The sequence below is a fragment of the Colius striatus genome, chromosome Z, assembly GCF_028858725.1.
Source record: "Colius striatus isolate bColStr4 chromosome Z, bColStr4.1.hap1, whole genome shotgun sequence".
NCBI lineage: Eukaryota > Metazoa > Chordata > Aves > Coliiformes > Coliidae > Colius > Colius striatus.
Window position 1 is genome coordinate 5,910,668 of NC_084790.1, and position 16,559 is coordinate 5,927,226.

Here is a 16,559-nt window from a genome sequence, read left to right on the forward strand (position 1 = left end):
GTGCCTCAGTTTCCCCACCCCAGGCAGTCACAGGATGGCACTTGGTAACATAGGTCCTGGGCAAGAGCTGTGCTCTGTGCCTCCTGCTCACATCATCCCCAGCCTGGCATCAACCTCTTCCCCCACCTCATCCTGTCTCCCAGCCCTGTCCCAGTGGGGCTCATGCTGGTCACTCTGGTTTGCACTGGCCCTCAATACCCTTTTATTTCCTGGGGTGCCCCCAGGGTCTGTATTTGGGGTGGGGAGGCAGGGAGGGGGTTCAGCGTTCACTCCCCACACCCCAGCTGGGGGATGTGCGTGTCTGGAGCAGGTGAGGCCATGCACTGTCCTCAGCTGGGGCTGCGCCACGCCGGGGGGCTGGGATGAGAGGGGTGGCTGTGACCTCCTGGACCCCTCAGGGTAAGGGGGTGATGGGACAGGGGCTTGGGGGGGGGGGGGGTCTAATGTGCCATTTGCATCCGGAAAATGGGCCCATGGAGGCCCTGGACTGTGCCCGTGGGGTGCGGGGGTGCAGGCAGGGAGGGGGCGGCTGGAGGATGGGGGCACGTGCCGCTCCGTGCCCATCTCAGCCTGGCACCGCCGTCCCTTGGCCGCGGCGGCGTGTCCCGTGCCGGAGCTGGGTGTCCCCCAGGTATCCTGGGGGGGCTGTGGGTGGGGAGGGGGTGCAGGGGCGCTCCCAGCCCCTCCCTTTAGCTCTGATGCTGCTCCTGGTCCTTTTTCTTCTGCTTCTCCCGCTGCTTCTCCGCCTTCTCCTGGGCCTTGCGCTCCTTCTCCACAGCCACGCTCAGCTCCTTCAGCTTCCGCTTCAGCACGGCGCGGTCCTGCGCGCTGCCCACGCCCAGCGCCTGCCCGCACGGGAGCACGGCTCAGGGAGGGCTCCACGGCCCTCACCGTGGCCTTTGGGCACCCGACACCCCTGCCCCATGGAGCAGCCCTCCCCTGCACTGCCCAGCCTCAGGAACCTGCTGCTGAGGTGCCCGCACCCAACCCCACGCACCAGCCCCTTGCACTGCACAGAACCTCTCATCCACCTCCTTGACTCATCCATTGGGATACCTGGAACCTCATCCCTACCTCCTGCCTTGAGGAGCAGCCAAATAGCACAAGAGGTTTTAGGTACCCTGTGATGAGCCCACTGGGGTACCTAGAACCTGCCTGCATCTGCCCCGTGGAACAGCCCACTGGAGTACCTAAAGCCTGTTGTCCTGTGATGAGCCCACTGGGGTACCTAGAGCCCCCCTGCATTGCCCATCCTCACAATCATCCTGCTGAGGTACCTGCACCCACTCCTGGGCATCACAGAACTTCCCATCCACTTCCTTGACTCATCCATTGGGATACCTGGAACCTCATCCCTACCTCCTGCCCTGTGAAGCAGCCAAATAGGATAAGAGGTTTTAGCTACCTTGTGGTGAGCCTATTGGGGTACCTAGAACCTGCTTCCATCTGCCACATGGAGCAGCCTGTTAGAGTACCTAGAACCTGCCTACATTTACTCCATTGGGGTACCAAGAGCCTGTTGTCCTGTGATGAGCCCACTGGGGTACCTGGAACCTACTCAGACCTCCTGTCCCCTTGAGCAGCCTGCTGGGGTTCCTGGAACCTCTCACCCTACAGCTGAGCCTGTTGGGGTGCCTGGAGCCCCCCCCCCAGCCCTGTACCTTGAGCTTGGCACCATCAAGGTGCAGGAGCCGTGGCCCATCGATGCCTTGAGCCGAGAACTCTTCCACGTACTGCTCCAGGTTGAGGCTCTCCAGCCACTGTCCCACCTGCCGGCACGTCCAGCCCGCAGCCGCACCGGGGGGCTCATCCAGGAACTGGGCACACGGAGGTGGGTGTTAACAGTGGGTCCTTGCAGTACCTTGAGGGTCCCTGACCACGGCACTCACCTCATCCGAGGACTGTGAGAGGGTGTGATAGGGGTAGGAGTACTTGGTGGCCGGGGGCCCGGGCAGGCGCGGGCTGGCACTGGGCGGTGGGGATTCCTCACTCAGCGTCGAGTCCTGGGGTGAGGGCAGAGCGAGGGCAGAGCTGACCTCAACACCCCAGAGCAGCGGGCAGCCCCTTGCACCCTCCCCATAGCCATCCTCCCCACAGGGCTTTGACTCCTACAGGGCTACTCGACCTCATGGGGCTTTGATCCCACCTGAAGCCATCTTGAATAGGGCTTTGATCCCTCTCCCCATACTTGTCCAACCCCATGGGGCTCTGAGCCCCCTCCTAGCTGTTCAACGCAATGAGCTCTGCCTCTGCCCCCTATCCCTGTCCTGACCCAATGGGGCTTTATCCCCATCCCCAGAGCTGGCTTTGACCTCTTCCTCTAGTTACCTCACCCATACAGCACCGACCTTCCCCAGAGCACCCTGGCCCTACAGGGCTGTGTGCTCGCCCACCAGGACCAACAGCCCCCCATTCCCAGGTACTGACCTGGGAGGCCGATTTGGCAGGGCTGAGCCCCTCGTGCCGGGGGGAGCCAGCGGGTGATGCAGAGCCTGGGGAGGCCGAGCCCCTCACGCTGTCCGAGAACCAGGAGAAGGGCAGGAAGGGTGAGCCCGAGGGGCGGCCGGGCCCCTCCGCTGCCTCCCTGGGGACAGAGCAGCGTTAGGGCGCGGGGGCTGTCCCCGTGCAGCCCCCCTGCCCCGCAGCCCCTCACCTGCCGCCCATGGACAGCCGGTTGCTGCCCTTCTCCTTCCGGCTCTTGCTGGAGGACGCCCGGCGCAGGGTCACCCTGGGTGGGAGGGAGGGAGGTGAGTTGGTGTGGAGACGGCTTCCCAATGGCTGTGCTCTCCCGTGGCCCCCAGCCCCACTTCCATCCTCAGAGACCCCTCTGTCACCTTCAGAGGTCCCTCCGTTTGTCCTTACAGTTTTCTGTCCCTCCAGGCATCTCTCCATCTATTCCTCCATCTTTCCTTCGCATTTCTCCCTCTCTTTCAGCCCTGCTGCCATGCTACCTGCATCCCCCTATCCCCCTCCAGCCCTCCTCTGTCCCCTCTCCATATCCCCCCTCCAGCCCTCCTCTGTCCCCTCTCCATATCCCCCCTCCATCTCCCTGCTCCTAGGGCTGCATCTCACCCCAGATCCAAGAACTTCCTCCGTGTTTTCTTGTCGAGGCCCACGGTGGGACTGGCCGGCTCGGGGGGGCTCATGTCCCGGCTGTCATCTGCAGGAGGAGGAGGAGGAAGGAGGTGTCCCCGCTGCCCCCCGTGCGGGTCCTGGGGGTGCTGGGGTCCACTGCGGGGGGTTGGCGGGGGGGGGGGTCTCACCTTCACTGTGCCGCTGCAGCCGAGCGTCACGGCGGGCAAAGCCGGGCGAGCTGTCGGAGCTGTGGCAGGACTTGGGCGAGGGGGTGCCCACCAGCCCCTCCTGGGATGAGGTGATGGTGAGGGGCTGGGAGTGGCTGAGGCGGGGCCAAGGGGACCCCCAGAGCCCACCACACCACCCCCACCTCCAAGGAGAACGCGGCGCAGCGGGAAAGGGGCGAAGGGGCCGGGAAGCACCGTGACCCTCGGCTCTAAGAGGGGGCACACAGCGTGGGGGTAAAGCCCTGCAGCCCCCCGGCGCGTCCCCATCCCCTCCCTCGGCAGCCCCCAGCCCCGCTCACCGCCTCGGGGCCCTCGTCACCCTCAGAGCTGGCGCTGTCTCGCAGGCGGGAGCGGGAGGGCCGGTGGCGGCGGCCCTTGGCCAGGAGCCGGGCTCGGGCCTTCTGCAGGCTCGTGTCCAGGCGCGGCGTCTCTGGAACCACAGCGGTAAAATCTGGGGGTGAAAGAGAGACCGGGGCAGAGAGAGAGAGAGAGAGAGACGGACAGACAGCGGGGATGGGAGAGGGGGCAGGTGGAGGGGGCAAGCAGGAGGGGAGGATGGAGGGATGGGCAGAGAGGAGGAAGGTGCGGAGGGAGGGAGGGGGCGACAGGGATGGTCAAACGGAGAGGCAGGGACAAGGAGATGCGTTGGAAGGATGGATGGAGAAGTAGGGAAGGAAGATGTGGGTGACAGATGGACAGTGGGTGGACACATGCATGGACAGACGGGTAAGGAAAAGGAAACACGGACAGACAGAGTAGGGGATGGGGGAGGGACAGGGAGACGGACGGATAAGGGTAGGTAAGGGAGATGGAGGGACAGATGGATGAGGAAGGACGGGAAGATGGGATGGAGGGACAGTTGGCCAGGCAGGGTCAGGGAGAAGGGGAGCGTTGGAAGGAAGAGGGCAGGCAGCCGGTCAGGGGCAGGCCAGGCCAGTGGAGGGGACAGAGAGACAGTGGGACACAGGGACAAGGGGGGGAGAGTCAAAGGACAGAGGAGATCCCAGTGCAGACAGGAGAGGGGGACAGAGGGGAGCGTTGGGGACACGGATAGACGGGACACCCCAGTAGGGTGGGACGGGACAAGAGGGACAGAGAGAAGTGTTCAAAGAGATGCCCCAGCATGGGGAGAGTAAGGTGTCCCCAAGGACAGGATGTCCCCTAGGACAAAGTGTCTCCATCCCTCAGGATCTGACCAGGCCCACCCCAACATCCTTGCTCTGCTGTGGTCTCCCTCATCTCATCCTCAGCCCAAGTGGTGGCTCTGGGCCATGTCCCCATGTCACCCTGTGCCCATACCCACCTGTCTGTGTGCCCTGTGCATGTCCCTTTGTCCCCCTGCCCCATGCACATCCCCATGCACATCCCCATGCCACCCCATCCCCTGCCCCACATAAGCCGCTCTGCAGGTGCCAGTCCCTGTGTCTGCAAGGACTTCTTGTCCCCAGGTCCAGCTGTGCCCCCACAGTCATTGCTGGCAGACAGGAGAGCACTGGGGGAGGGGGGCAGGGGCAGCAGCCAGGGGTATCTCTGTGCCCCATGGGCCCCGAGGAACTCACCAAAAACCTCATCCACATCCTGCAGTTTGGAGACTGACATGGTGGGACAGAGCTGGGGACAGAGGGGACAGTCAGGAAGGGGGGACCTCATGCTGGAGGAGTGGGGAAAGGAACCCAGACCCTGATGCACCGAGACTCTGCAAGTGGGGTGGAAAAGGCCACCTCCCATCCTGGTGTCCACAGCCAGGCACTCGGGGGCAGCCCCTCCATGGGGATGTGGGAGTGGTGGGGATGCTCTTTCCAGGCAGACAGGAAAGGGTTAACTCTCCTCTCCCCCCGCCCCGGTTCTGGGAAGCTGGTGGGGGTCTCTCCGAGGTGGGGGCTCCTAAAGCCTCGGCAGCATCACGGGAGGCTGGTGGGGTAAGGGGAGGCAGACCCGAGCCCAGCCCCCCCTCAGCCCCTCCCTCCCCCCGGGGAACCGGGGCCACCGCGGGCTGGGGGGGCGGGAGGGGGCCGCGCCGGGAGCGGGGACGGTACCGGGACGGCACAGCACCGTCGGGGGGGCGGTACCGGGGGAGAGCTCTTACCGGAGGTGTTGGGGGCTGTGCTGGTGCCGTACCGGGGATGCTGTACTGCGGGGGAGGGGGGGCTGTAGCAGGGATGCTGTAGCGGGGGTGGGGCCGTACCGTGACTATATCGGGGCGCCGGGGTTGGGCTGTACCGGGCCGAGCCGCGAATGCTGTACCCGGGAACGCTGTACCGAGGCACGGATGTTGTACCAGGGCGGGGGTGGGCCATACCGGGGATGCTGTAGCTGAGGATGCTGTACCGGGGTGGGGATGCTGTACCGGGGGTGCTGTACCGGGGTGGGGAGACTGTATCGGGGATGCTGTACCGGGCTGGGGAGGCTGTATCGGGGATGCTGTACCGGGCTGGGGAGGTTGTACCGGGGATGCTGTACCAGGGGATGCTGTACCGGGGTGGGGAGGCTGTACCGGGGATGCTGTACCAGGGGGATGCTGTACTGGGGTGGGGAGGCTGTACCGGGGTTGCTGTAGCGGGAGGGAACCCGCCCGGGGGTTACGCCCTGGTGTCCCCCCGACTCACCCGCGCTCCTCGGGCATCCTGGGCGCCTGCCGCTGCCGGGCCGGACCGGGGGGGGACACAGGAACCCGGAAGCGGCCGGGGGTGGGGGGGGGGCCGGGGTCAGCCCCGCCCGGCTCGGCTCAGCCCGGCCCGGGAGCGCGCGGCGGGGCCGGGACACGCGCACGCACCGTGCACCGCCCCCGCACCGATGCGGTACCGCCCTCACCCTCCCATTGCCCCCCATCCTCCCCACCGCCCCCGTGCCCCGGAAGGAGGAGCAGGCCGTACATAGGTACATATATATATCGTATATACACCCGCAGGTACACGTGTGAGATTAAATAACCCACAGCACCCCCCCGGGGCTCTCGCTCCCGCCCACCCCCTTAAATAACCCCCCCCCTCCCGCCCCCAAGGGGCTCCAATCCAGTCGGATCCCCCCCCCCCCACCTCCCCCATTCCCCCCCCTCCCGGTATAATCAGCTCTGGCTCCCAGTTGCCCCCACATCCAGTTACTGTCGGAGACTCCGGGGGGGGGGGCGAGGGGGCAAAACAGAAACGAAAAATAAAGGGGTTCCCCCTGGGCCGAGGGTCTGGGCCCCCCCGACCCGGCTGGGGTTGGCCAGTTGTGGGGAGTGTCCCAGCCCCAGAGAAATACTGTGATTTATTTTGGGGGGAGTGGGGGGAGTATTTACAGCCGGGGAGCAGGTGGGGGCATCGCCCCCATCCTGGAGAGGACCCCCATGTGTGTATGTCCCCCCCTGCCCAGGGAAGGCGAAAGCCCCAGGCTCAGGGAGGGCAGTGGCAGCTGCTGGGGAGCACTGGGGGCACCTCCCAGCCATGCCCCCGCTGCAGGGGTTGGCAAAGGCCGAGCGGGTCTCTCCTGCCCGGCGGTGGTGGCACTGGAGGGGGCGTGGGGGAGGGGGGTGGGGGGCACTTGGGGTCCACTCTTTACAGCGAAGGTCCTGGGCACCCAATTCGAGGGGGCACCTTGCTGTAGGAGGGGGTCAAGTCCACAGGGAGGGCCTAAAGGCAACCAGCCCCCCCCAACAGTGCTCCAGGTGAGTCCCAAGAGGAGGAGTTGGGGATTGAGGGGGGTGTCTTCCAGCGTACCCCTCCTTGCTCCCCGGTATGGCTCACATTTCGGGGGGCATTTCTGCCTCTTCCTCTCCCCTGCAGTGTCCAACCATAGGACCGGCTCAGTGTCTGGGGGGGTGGGGGTCACGTCGAGGGGAGAGTGTGCTGGAGGAGGGGGGGAGGCCTGGGGGAGGGGGGGTCGAGCCCCCCTCCAATCAGTCCATAACGTCACCACGAGACTCACACTGGACAGAGACATGAACGCGGGGTGTCCGCCCTCCCACCCCCCCCGATACACATCCTGACCCCCCTGCACCGTCTGTGCCCCTGGGGGGGGCTTGGGGGCACCAGGAGGCCTTGGTGAGGGTCTTGCCTCCTCCCCAGTGGGGAAGGGGTTGGGGAGAGGGAGTGGGACAGGGCTGGAGGGGGAGGACTGCCCCTGCCCCTGAAATCGCTGCGTTTTGAGGGTGGTTTAAGTCGGGTTGGAATTTTTCAAAGTCTGCAGCTTGGCCTCCAGTTCAGAGATCTGAAAAACAGCAAAGGGGAGAGGTCTCAGCGGGGGGGGGGGGGGGGCGGGGGGGCACGGGGACAGGGGACATGGGTCAGAACATGGGTACATACACAGGCCAGAAGGGACGACAACAGGATGAGGACAGGGCAGGGGGGTGACGGGACTGGGGTGGGGGAAACATGGGGGGCAGGACATGGAGGTGCTGGGATGGGGGGAAGCACAGGGTTGGGGGGCAGAGACACAGCACAGGTGGGGCAGGGGGCTGGTGCACACAAGGATGGGGCAGGCGGAGTGGGTTGCAGGTGGGTGTGGGGTGAGTCTCTGTGGGGTTTCAGCGGGACATTTTTGGGGGTGGTGAAGGGGTGTTTAGGAGGGGCTTTGCTGGGACCTCCCCCACTGCCCACCTGCACCCTGGCGCCCCCCTGGCCAGGCAGGTGCTGGCCCCCCACTCCGGGTGCTGCGGCACCCCGGGGATCGGGTGATCCCACGGCACTTCTGCTGTGAGCCAGCACAGCTGTGGCCCTGCTGCCAGGCGCGGGATCCACTGGGATCTGCCGCAGGATCCAGCACGGCCAGTGTAGGATACGGCATGACCAGTGTGGGATCCAGCCTGGCCAGCGTAGGATCTGGGTCCCAGCAGAGGATCTGGCATGGCCACTGTGGGATCTGGCACGGCCAGCGCAGGATCGAGCTCCCTGCTTGATCGAGCAGGGATCAAGCGCAACCCCACTGCCTCGAGCAGATCCACCGAGAGCCACCACAGGACCCTGTGTGAGCAGCCTGCGATCCAGCGCCCAGGGAGATCTCTTTTGATCCATTACGGGATGTCAGACCCTGAAGCAGGATCCACCATGACAGATCCACCACACGGGATCCAGTGGCTGGAGGAGGCTCGGGTGCCCGAGCAGATCCACCGCGACCCGGCGCAGGGCACGGCAGCGGCGGCACAGTCCGCAGGGAGCCGGTGCCCAAAGCAGATCCGCCGCGACCCAGCCCGGGATCCGGCGGCCACGGCTCAGTCCGGAGCGGGAGCCACTGCCCCGCGCAGCGCTGCTGCCACCGGCGCAGGATCCTGCAGCTGCTGTGGGATCCAGCGGCTGGTGCGAGCCGGTGCCCGAGCAGATCTGCTGCGATCCGTCCCTGGGATCCAGCGGCGACGGTGGGGCGGGGCGGAGCGGGGCCAGCCGTGCCCGCGGGGCTCAGGGGCAGCCCATGTCCCGGCGCCCGGTGCCCACCTTCTCCTGCAGCTTATCCATCTCCTCCTTGTGTGCCAGCTCTGACTCCTCCACCACCCGCCGCTGCGCCGTCTCCTTCTTCAGGAACTCAATCTCCCTGCGGGGATCAGTGTGGGGGGGGCATGTCACTCCCTGCCCAGCACGGGGGAGACCCGAGGAGGTTCAGGTCTGGGGGGCCCTGGGACGCAGCATCAGGGAGGGACCATGCTCAGGCAGGGTGGGGGTGTCTGGGTATCCCAAGGGACAGTCCCTGCCCAGGGATCAGATATGCCCCAGGATTTAGATGCCCGGGGATGAAGATGACCAGGGATGGGGGATGCCCAGGGATGGGGATGCCCAGGGATGGGGGATGCCCAGGGATGGGGATGCCCAAGGATGAGGATGCCCAGTAAGACACTGGTGCCCCAGGGGCGAGTCCATGTCAAAGTGAAGTTCCCTGCCTCAGGAAGGGTGCCCAGGAAGGACTGTGTGCTTCAGGCATGGGTTTCTGCCCAGAGAATACTCTGTGCCCAGGGAAGGGTTCAAGCCCAAGAGTCGGTCTATGCCCAAGGACAAAGGGTGGGCACACACCAGGAGCATGGTCCATGCCGAGGGTATGGCTCATACCCAAAGGACACTCTATGCCCAGGGACAACAGGTGCCCAGGAAGGGGACAGTGCCCCCGGGATGGGTCCGTGCCCAGGGCAGGATGGGTGCCCAGGGCCCACTGCTGCCCTCACTTTTGCTGGTACTCCTTGATGAGCCTCTTGGCCTTGCTGTACTTGCGCTCCAGGGTCTGGTACTGGGCCTGTGTCTCCTTGAGGTGCTCGTCCACAGCCTGGCAGAGGTTCTGGGCCTCCATCCAGTACCCCTCCAGCTTCTCCATCCGCTCCTTGTTCTCCTCCACGCTCTGCTCCAGCTGGGCCTTCTCAGCCCGCCAGCGTGCCTTCTCCTGCTCCAGGCAGTGCAGCTGCGGGACAGGGGGTCAGGGACCAGGCATGGCACAGGGCAGGGGCTGAAGGGAGATGGGGGCTGCTAGGAGGGTGTGGGGGAGATGGGGATCCAAAGGGATGGGTGAGATGGAGATCCAGAGGGTCAAAGGAGATGGAGATCAGGGTGGATGAGAGAGATGGAGATCCAGGGAGACAGGGGAGGTGGAGATCCAGCAGAAGATGAGAAAGATGGAGATCTAGGGAGATGGAGATACGGAGAGATGGGGAAAATGGAGATCCAGGGGGTAAGGGAGGAGAGAGAGAGAGATAGGGGGATGGAGATTTAGAGGAATAGGGGAGATAGGGATCCAGAGGATCAGAGGAGATGGAGATCAGGGAGGGTGGAGGAGATGGAGATCCATGGAGATGGGGAAGATGGAGATCTAGGGGGATAGGGGAGATGGAGATCAGGAGGATGGAGATCCAGAGGGATGGGGAGATGGAGATCCAGGACCTGCTCACCTTCCTCTTCAGCTGCTGGATCTCGGCCTCAGTGACAGCATGCTTGATCTGGAGCTGTAAGAGAGGCTGGGAGTTCAGATGGGAGGGCACACCCCTGCGTCCCTCCGGAGCCTGCACACACTGCCACGTGTGGGCACGCTCCCTGGGCAGCCCCATCCCCTGCTCACCTCCTTGAACTTGTGCACAAGCTTTTCGGGGTCCATCTCCACGGGGGAGAGCGTGTCCTCGTTCTCAGCCAGCTCAAACACCTCAATGGCCATCTCTCCGCTGGGGAACATGGGGCTCATCTCCTCCTCCTCATCCGTGGCATACTCGCCTGTCTGCAGAGAGCATAGAGCGGTGCTGGCACATGGTAGTCCCCAGCCTGGCACCCCCACCCCATCGCACCTGGGGAAAGTGAAGCCACCAGCCCTGAATGGGGTGGAGGGAACCCATCTGTCCCCTCCTGAGAGGGTGCTGTCCCACTCACCTCGTCGTCATCCTCGGTGTACTGGCCGTACCGCTGCTCCATCATCTCCCGCTGCCACCGCTCCTGCTCCAGCGTCTGCTGGATCAGCTGTGCCACCTCGCTCTGCTCCCCTGGCTTCTCCCGCCCGATGAGGAACCTGCGGGGCCGGGGGGCTCAGTGAGAGGGGGCTGCAGCTGCGGGGGCTTGGGGCAGGGACATCCAACCAGGGGACATCCCTGCTGGGACAGGCAGTGTTTCTGGGGGTGGCTGTGGGGCCCGGGGGTGATTAGGGGGTGGGTGGGCTGTGAGGGATCTTGGGCTGATGTGTGGACATTTGGAGGGGCACTAGGGTGGCACAGGAGAGGCAGAGGGCACAGGGACTGAAGGGGCAGAGGTGGTTTTAGGCAGGAGGACAGCCCAGCCTGGCAGCTAGGATGCTCTGGGGACAGGCTATGGAGCAGTGGGCCTAGCACAGGCTGTGGGGATCTCCCAGCCCCCCCAAACCCCCAGCCCCAGGCCCTACCGGACGCGGCCCTTGGTGTTCCTGAGGACGGAGGCAGCAAAGCTCTGCGTCACCCCTACCAAGCTGGTGCCATCCACCTCCACGATGAGATCGTTCACCTGGATCCTGGGGTCAAGGGCACCATCACAGCAGGTCACTCACCTCCCCAGCATCCCCCCACCCCGGGGAGACATCCAGCCTGTCTGCCTACTCCCACACCGGCGTGTGCCAGAGGGGTGCAGCAGGGGGGTTTGACTGGGCAGCCCTTACCTGCCGTCCCGATGGGCTGCCCCACCTTCCGTCACCGTCTTGACGAAGATGCCCAGCTTCTCGAGGCCCATGTCGGCCCCCGCGCCCATGCCGATGATGCTGATGCCCAGCCCTTCCGAGTCTGTGGAGACAGCACCCACCGAGCCACCTCCAGCCCGTCCCTGAGGTGCTGATGGAGCCCCAGGGCGCAGGATGCAGCCAGGACCCACCTTTCTCCAGCTCCACGGGGAAGAGGTCGAGCCGCTCCACACGCTTCTCCAGCTCATACTCGGCTGAGGCGGCCATGGGGTCGACATCTTCGTTGCGGCGGTCGTAGTCTTCATTGGAGTAAGTGCTGAAGACCTGTGGGGTGAAGGGAGCTCAGCAAGGCAGCGGGATGGGTGGGAAACACCACTGCCACCCACTGACAGCCCCCAGGGCCAAGGGGCATCCCTGGGCCAGGGGAGTCCCAGGCAGCGGCACTGCAGGTGTTACTGAGCCTACGAGACACTGGAGAATCCCTCCCCAAGTCGTGTCTTGGGGTGAAGGGAAGTCTGAGGAAGCACAGAGGGTTTGGGGGTGGCCCTAGGAGCAGAGATGGCACCATGCCCTGGAGCCCAGGTATGAACAGCCAGATGGTTGGGGATGGATGGAAAGACAGGGTGTGCAAGCACTGGCTGCTCTCAGTCACACAGTTTGGGGAAGGCAGAATGGCCTTTTTCCCCCTTCTCCTCTCACTTCTTTCCCAGGCAGGGGCTCCCAGGTCTCAGGCACCATCTTCTCATGGTCCAAACCTATCCAGGACAACAGGGAAGGGCTCTTCTCTTGGGCAGCCTCACCTCCTCTACCTTTCCCTGCACCTCACCCCTGCCTGGGCACCCCCATGCAGGCCTGGGCTGCCAGCCCAGAGCCCAAACCCCTCATTATGCCCAGGAGAGGTAAATCCCACCATTAAGTCCAGGCTTGGTTTATTCCCTGGTATTCCCATCTGCCAGTTTCAACTTCTGCTGTCATGTGCTGACCCAGAGGGATGTCTGGTCACAGGGAGCACCAACAACCCTGGCAGGCCTTGGGGGTCCATGGGTCACCCCCATCCCCAGATTTCCATGCCTCCCCTGCCAGGCACTGAGGTGCTCTGGGACAAGGTTGGACATGTCACTAGGATGATGTCCTGGGCTCGGAGCTGGAGGGAGAGGGGTGCCATGTCCCTCCCTGTGCCGGGAGGTTGCCAGCATCCCTTTCCAGATGGGCCTGGCGGCAGAGCCTGGCAGATGTCTCCAGAGGGGCTGCAGCCCAGCGCTGCCGCCGGGGTGAGTGGATTAGGGATAACCCCCCTGCAATAAAGCCTCGCCACAAAGGGCATTAGGGATCAGTGTCAACGGCCATTGCACAAAGCCTGGTGACACCCACAGACGGGCAGGACCCACCAGGACAGAACTCGCGGTGCCAGGGACGAGCAGGGCAGGGGCTGAGCCTCCATCCACCACCTGCACAAGGTCCCTGGGCAGCTGCACACACCCAGCTGTGCCCCCCAGCCCTGTCCCCTGGGTCCTGGGGGAGCTGGGGTGGGCTGGAGGCCTGGAGCGGGTTCCACAGGAGAAGCAGCAGACATCAGCATATGCCGTGGGGAAGGGACTGGCAGCGTGTGCTCAGGTCCCTGGGCACAGGGTGCCCGTGTTGGGGCTGGGTGAGGGTCCCCAGTGCTCCTGGCCCCAACCCCTACAGTGGATTTGGGGGGCCCCGCATCACCCATGCACCCAGGATGTTTGAACACTTGAGTCTCCCACCCACACGCACACATGAGACCCCCACTATCACCCTGAGGTGAGGCATGAGCCAAAGTGAGAGGCTGAAGGCCATGCTGAGGGGAGGAGACCCCAGAAAGCCCGGCTGCCTGTGCGCGGCAGGGAACATCCCTCCCAGGGCCCGGCTGCCCAGTTCCCACAGGACCACCCCCCCTGCAGCGTGCAGCCACTCAGCACACGGGCATCGCTGTCCCCTGCCCGGGACACGGTGGTCCTGTACCCCAGCCCCAGGAGGGGCCACCCACCCGCTCTGACTCAGAGCCAGAATATAGGCCGGGGCTCTAAAAATAACCCAGCTCCAGCACAAAGCAATCGCTGCTCCTCCAGTCGGGGGGATTCGAGCTGGAGAGAACACCCTGAAATAGCTGCACAGCTCCTTCTCCTCATCACCTGGGAAGCATCCCAGATGGGGACCCCAAACTCGGGGGGGTGCCTGTCTGGGAACGGCGCGGGGGACGGGCAATGCTGGCCCCCACCCAGCCATGCTGCCAAGGCACTTCCCCTTCCTCCACTTCCTGAAACCGTCCTGGGCATTGGGCTGGGCCCATGGCAGGGGGAAAAATATCCCCTCCACTGTTTCCACTGCTGCCTCATGCCCGAGAACCCCGGTATGGGAGGATCCTCAGCACCAAGGGATCCCCAGGGACCAAGGGCAGAGGGCGCCGCACCCAGCACCCCCAAGTCAGACCTGGCCATGCCCATAAATCATCCGGAGTGGGTCTCAGCCCGTTCTGGGCATGGTGATGGGTGGGCACAGCATGCCATGCACAGACCACCCCAGGGGCTCCCCCTGCCACCCCTCCCAGTCACACTGGCCCCAGGGTGGCCCCTCACCAGAGGGGCAGATGTCCAGGCTATACCAGGGCAGGGCCCTTCATCAGCCAGGCCCCAGTGGCCACCTCCAGCACAAGGCCATGCCCAAGTGGGATGCCATGCCCCACGGCTGAGGCACGGGGCGGCACAGGCCCCCACCCCACATCCCTGTCCCTGGCACCAGCCACTGCAAAAGGGTAGTTTTGGGAGGACACACAGCCCACCCCTGGCTGCCCCTCACCCTGAGGTGCCCCCTCCTCCCCAGCTGCCCTCGCATTCCCAGGCGGTCTCACCTGGATGGGGGCCGTGCTGAACTGGATCTTACGGTTGGGGACGGGCTCCTCTTCGTCAGACAGCCCGGGGATCTCCACGCAGCCCGACTCAGGCTCATATAGCCCTTCGGCCTCCTCCTCTTCCTCCAGCCCGCTGCCCCCCGAGTCCTCCCCGAGCCCGCTGTAGGCACTTATGTCCACCAGGTCTGCCTCGGAGAAGTCCTCCTTCTTGGCCTCCTCATAGGCATCGCCATCCTCTGCACGCTCGCCCTTGACGTCCTCCTCTCCCGCAGCCACCCCTGAGCCCCCTTCCAGCCGGGGGGCGGTGGGCGCTGGGCTGTCGGTCCCCTTGGCCGGCCGGGGAGCAGGCACCGCTTCGTTTGCCACAGCCGCTGCCCCCCTCCTCCTCCTCGGCCTCACCGCTCTCCTCCACCTCCACCGGCTTGATCTTGCAGACCTCCTGCACCCGCGGGGCAGCCGCCTCCTTCTCCGCCGGCCGGCTGCCCTTTCCTGCTGGCTTCTCCTCCTCGGCCGGCCTGGCCCGTGCCAGGGCAGCGTGGCCATCACCTGACCGGCCGCCCTCGGGGCTCGGCAAGAAGACTCGAGGCCGCTTGCTCACCACCTTGGCGCTGAGCGGCCCTCCCGCTCGCCCCTGCGCCTTGTGGAGGTTGTTACGGAGGTCGGCCTTCTCGAAGACAGCGCTGAGCTGGCTGACGGTGGGCGACACGGCTTCGGTGTCCAGCTTGTCCAAGGACTCGGTGCTGCCGTTGAACCTCACCACCACGTCCAGCTTACGGTCCTGGAAACCGGCCCGTTCCTTCCGCAGCAAGAGCTTGGTGGTGGTGGCCTTCTCCTGGGCGCTCCTCTCGAAGATCTTGCGTGTCTCCTGCAGCTTGGAGAAGGGCTTGTCGGGTTTGGAGTCGAAGCGGCTGACCCTCTCCGAGACGCTGGTGCCCAGCTTGAGGAGGCTGCCCTGGTCCATGCTCTCATTGAGGCTGCCGGCTCGGGGCAAGGAGAGACGGACGGGCTTCTCCTTGGCCTTGGCCAGGTCGCAGGCTCCCTCGGGGCCAGGTGCCGTCCCCATCTGCAGGAACATGTTCTTGATGCGGTGGACGTTGGAGCCATACTTCTTGCCCCGGCTTTTCTTGCCGTCCTCGCCATCGGCCTCCTTTGTGGGCGCCAGGGCCTGGATGGTGGCCTCGTAGGCGTTTCGGTGGGGGGAGGCGCTCCGCAGGCCGCCGCCGCCCGCCGCCCCGCCGGCGGCCCCCCCGCCGCCCGCCCCGCTCCTCAGCATGCCGCCGGGCCGCCCCGCCGCATCGCCCGCCGCCGCTCCCCGCTCGCCGCGGCCCCTCGCCCGCTACCGCGGCATGCGGCGCGGGGAGATGCCGGGCGCCGCCGGCACCGCTGCTCCGGCCCGCGGGGGCTGCGGGCCCGTCAGGCCATGTCCATCCCGAGGGCCCTCCGCCCCGGCCTCCTTCCTCCGCCTCCTCCTCCTCTTCCCCTTTCTCTCCGCCGGTGATGGAGCCGCCGCCGCCCGCGATCCGCCCGCCCCGCCGCCCGCGGAGCCCGCTGGGTCTTAGCAGCGCCCGCTCTTCCTCTTCCTCGCCGCCGCCGCCCGGCCCGGCCGCGGGGACCACCCCGAGACCCCCGCCAGCCGCCGCGATGCCCGCGGCCCCTCCCCGCACCCGCGCGGGGGTCCCCTCCCTCTGGCACGCTCCGCCCCCCCCGCATCCGTGAGCCGTGTGTCCCCCGGCTTGCCCGGTGTCGCTACCCCCCGCCCCCCAGCTCAGTCCCCATGCGCCCTCCCAGCTCTGTCCCCATGTCATTCCCCCCCAAACTGTCCCCATGTCTTCCCCCAGCTCTGTCCCCGTGTTGTTCTCCCCATCTCTATCCCTATGTGCCCCTCCAGCTCTGTCCTCATGTCCCCCCAGCTCTGTCCCCATGTCATTCCCCCCCCAGCTCTGTCCCCATGTTGTTCTCCCCATCTTTATCCCTATGTGCCCCTCCAGCTCTGTCCTCATGTCCCCCCAGCTCTGTCCCCATGTCATTCCCCCACAGCTCTGTCCCCATGTCCCACCCAGCTCTGTCCCCATGTCATTCCCCCCCAAACTGTCCCCATGTCTTCCCCCAGCTCTGTCCCCATGTTGTTCTCCCCATCTCTATCCCTATGTGCCCACCCAGCTCTGTCTTCATGTCATTCCCCCCACAGCTCTGTCCCCATGTCCCCCTAGTTCTGTCCCCATGTCCCACCTAGCTCTGTCCCCATGTCATTCCCCCCCAGCTTTGTCCTCATGTCCTCCCCAGCTCTGTCCCCGTGTCCCACTCAG

The 16,559-nt window shown here is 65.4% G+C and overlaps 2 protein-coding genes across 3 annotated transcripts; both read right to left on the bottom strand.

The window, feature by feature from the left end:
- Positions 1 to 178: 178 nt before the first annotated feature.
- SAMD14 (sterile alpha motif domain containing 14) lies at positions 179 to 5,943 on the bottom strand. Of its 2 annotated transcripts, none has more exons than XM_062017451.1 (10): positions 5,909 to 5,943; positions 4,862 to 4,913; positions 3,602 to 3,753; positions 3,264 to 3,363; positions 3,073 to 3,160; positions 2,654 to 2,728; positions 2,428 to 2,515; positions 1,890 to 2,003; positions 1,662 to 1,817; positions 179 to 845 (listed from the first exon to the last, which is right to left on the bottom strand). In XM_062017451.1, exons 2-10 carry the CDS (start codon positions 4,899 to 4,901, stop codon positions 690 to 692), a joined length of 969 nt encoding a protein of 322 aa, XP_061873435.1. In that variant the 5' UTR covers positions 4,902 to 4,913; positions 5,909 to 5,943; the 3' UTR covers positions 179 to 689. The 2 variants fall into 2 exon arrangements, with proteins under 2 accessions (XP_061873435.1, XP_061873434.1); XM_062017450.1 differs by having other exon boundaries at positions 2,428 to 2,584.
- A 410-nt stretch (positions 5,944 to 6,353) lies between these two features.
- On the bottom strand, positions 6,354 to 15,526 carry PPP1R9B (protein phosphatase 1 regulatory subunit 9B). Its single transcript, XM_062017448.1, is given in 11 exon segments — positions 6,354 to 7,490; positions 8,711 to 8,807; positions 9,430 to 9,659; positions 10,144 to 10,197; positions 10,311 to 10,463; positions 10,613 to 10,748; positions 11,115 to 11,219; positions 11,364 to 11,484; positions 11,573 to 11,705; positions 14,254 to 14,632; positions 14,634 to 15,526. Coding segments are annotated over 11 exon segments (2,355 nt in total). The 3' UTR covers positions 6,354 to 7,436.
- Positions 15,527 to 16,559: the final 1,033 nt, after the last annotated feature.

Bases quoted from the DNA above. Each gene is read 5' to 3' on its own strand.
- SAMD14 (XM_062017450.1), bottom strand. From the start codon at position 4,901: ATGTCAGTCTCCAAACTGCAGGATGTGGATGAGGTTTTTG. The intron at 3,364-3,601 runs GTGAGCGGGGCT...ACCTCATCCCAG, and splicing joins GTGACGAGGGCCCCGAGGCG to GAGGGGCTGGTGGGCACCCC. The intron at 2,004-2,427 runs GTCAGTACCTGG...CCCTCACCCCAG, and splicing joins CTGCCAAATCGGCCTCCCAG to GACTCGACGCTGAGTGAGGA.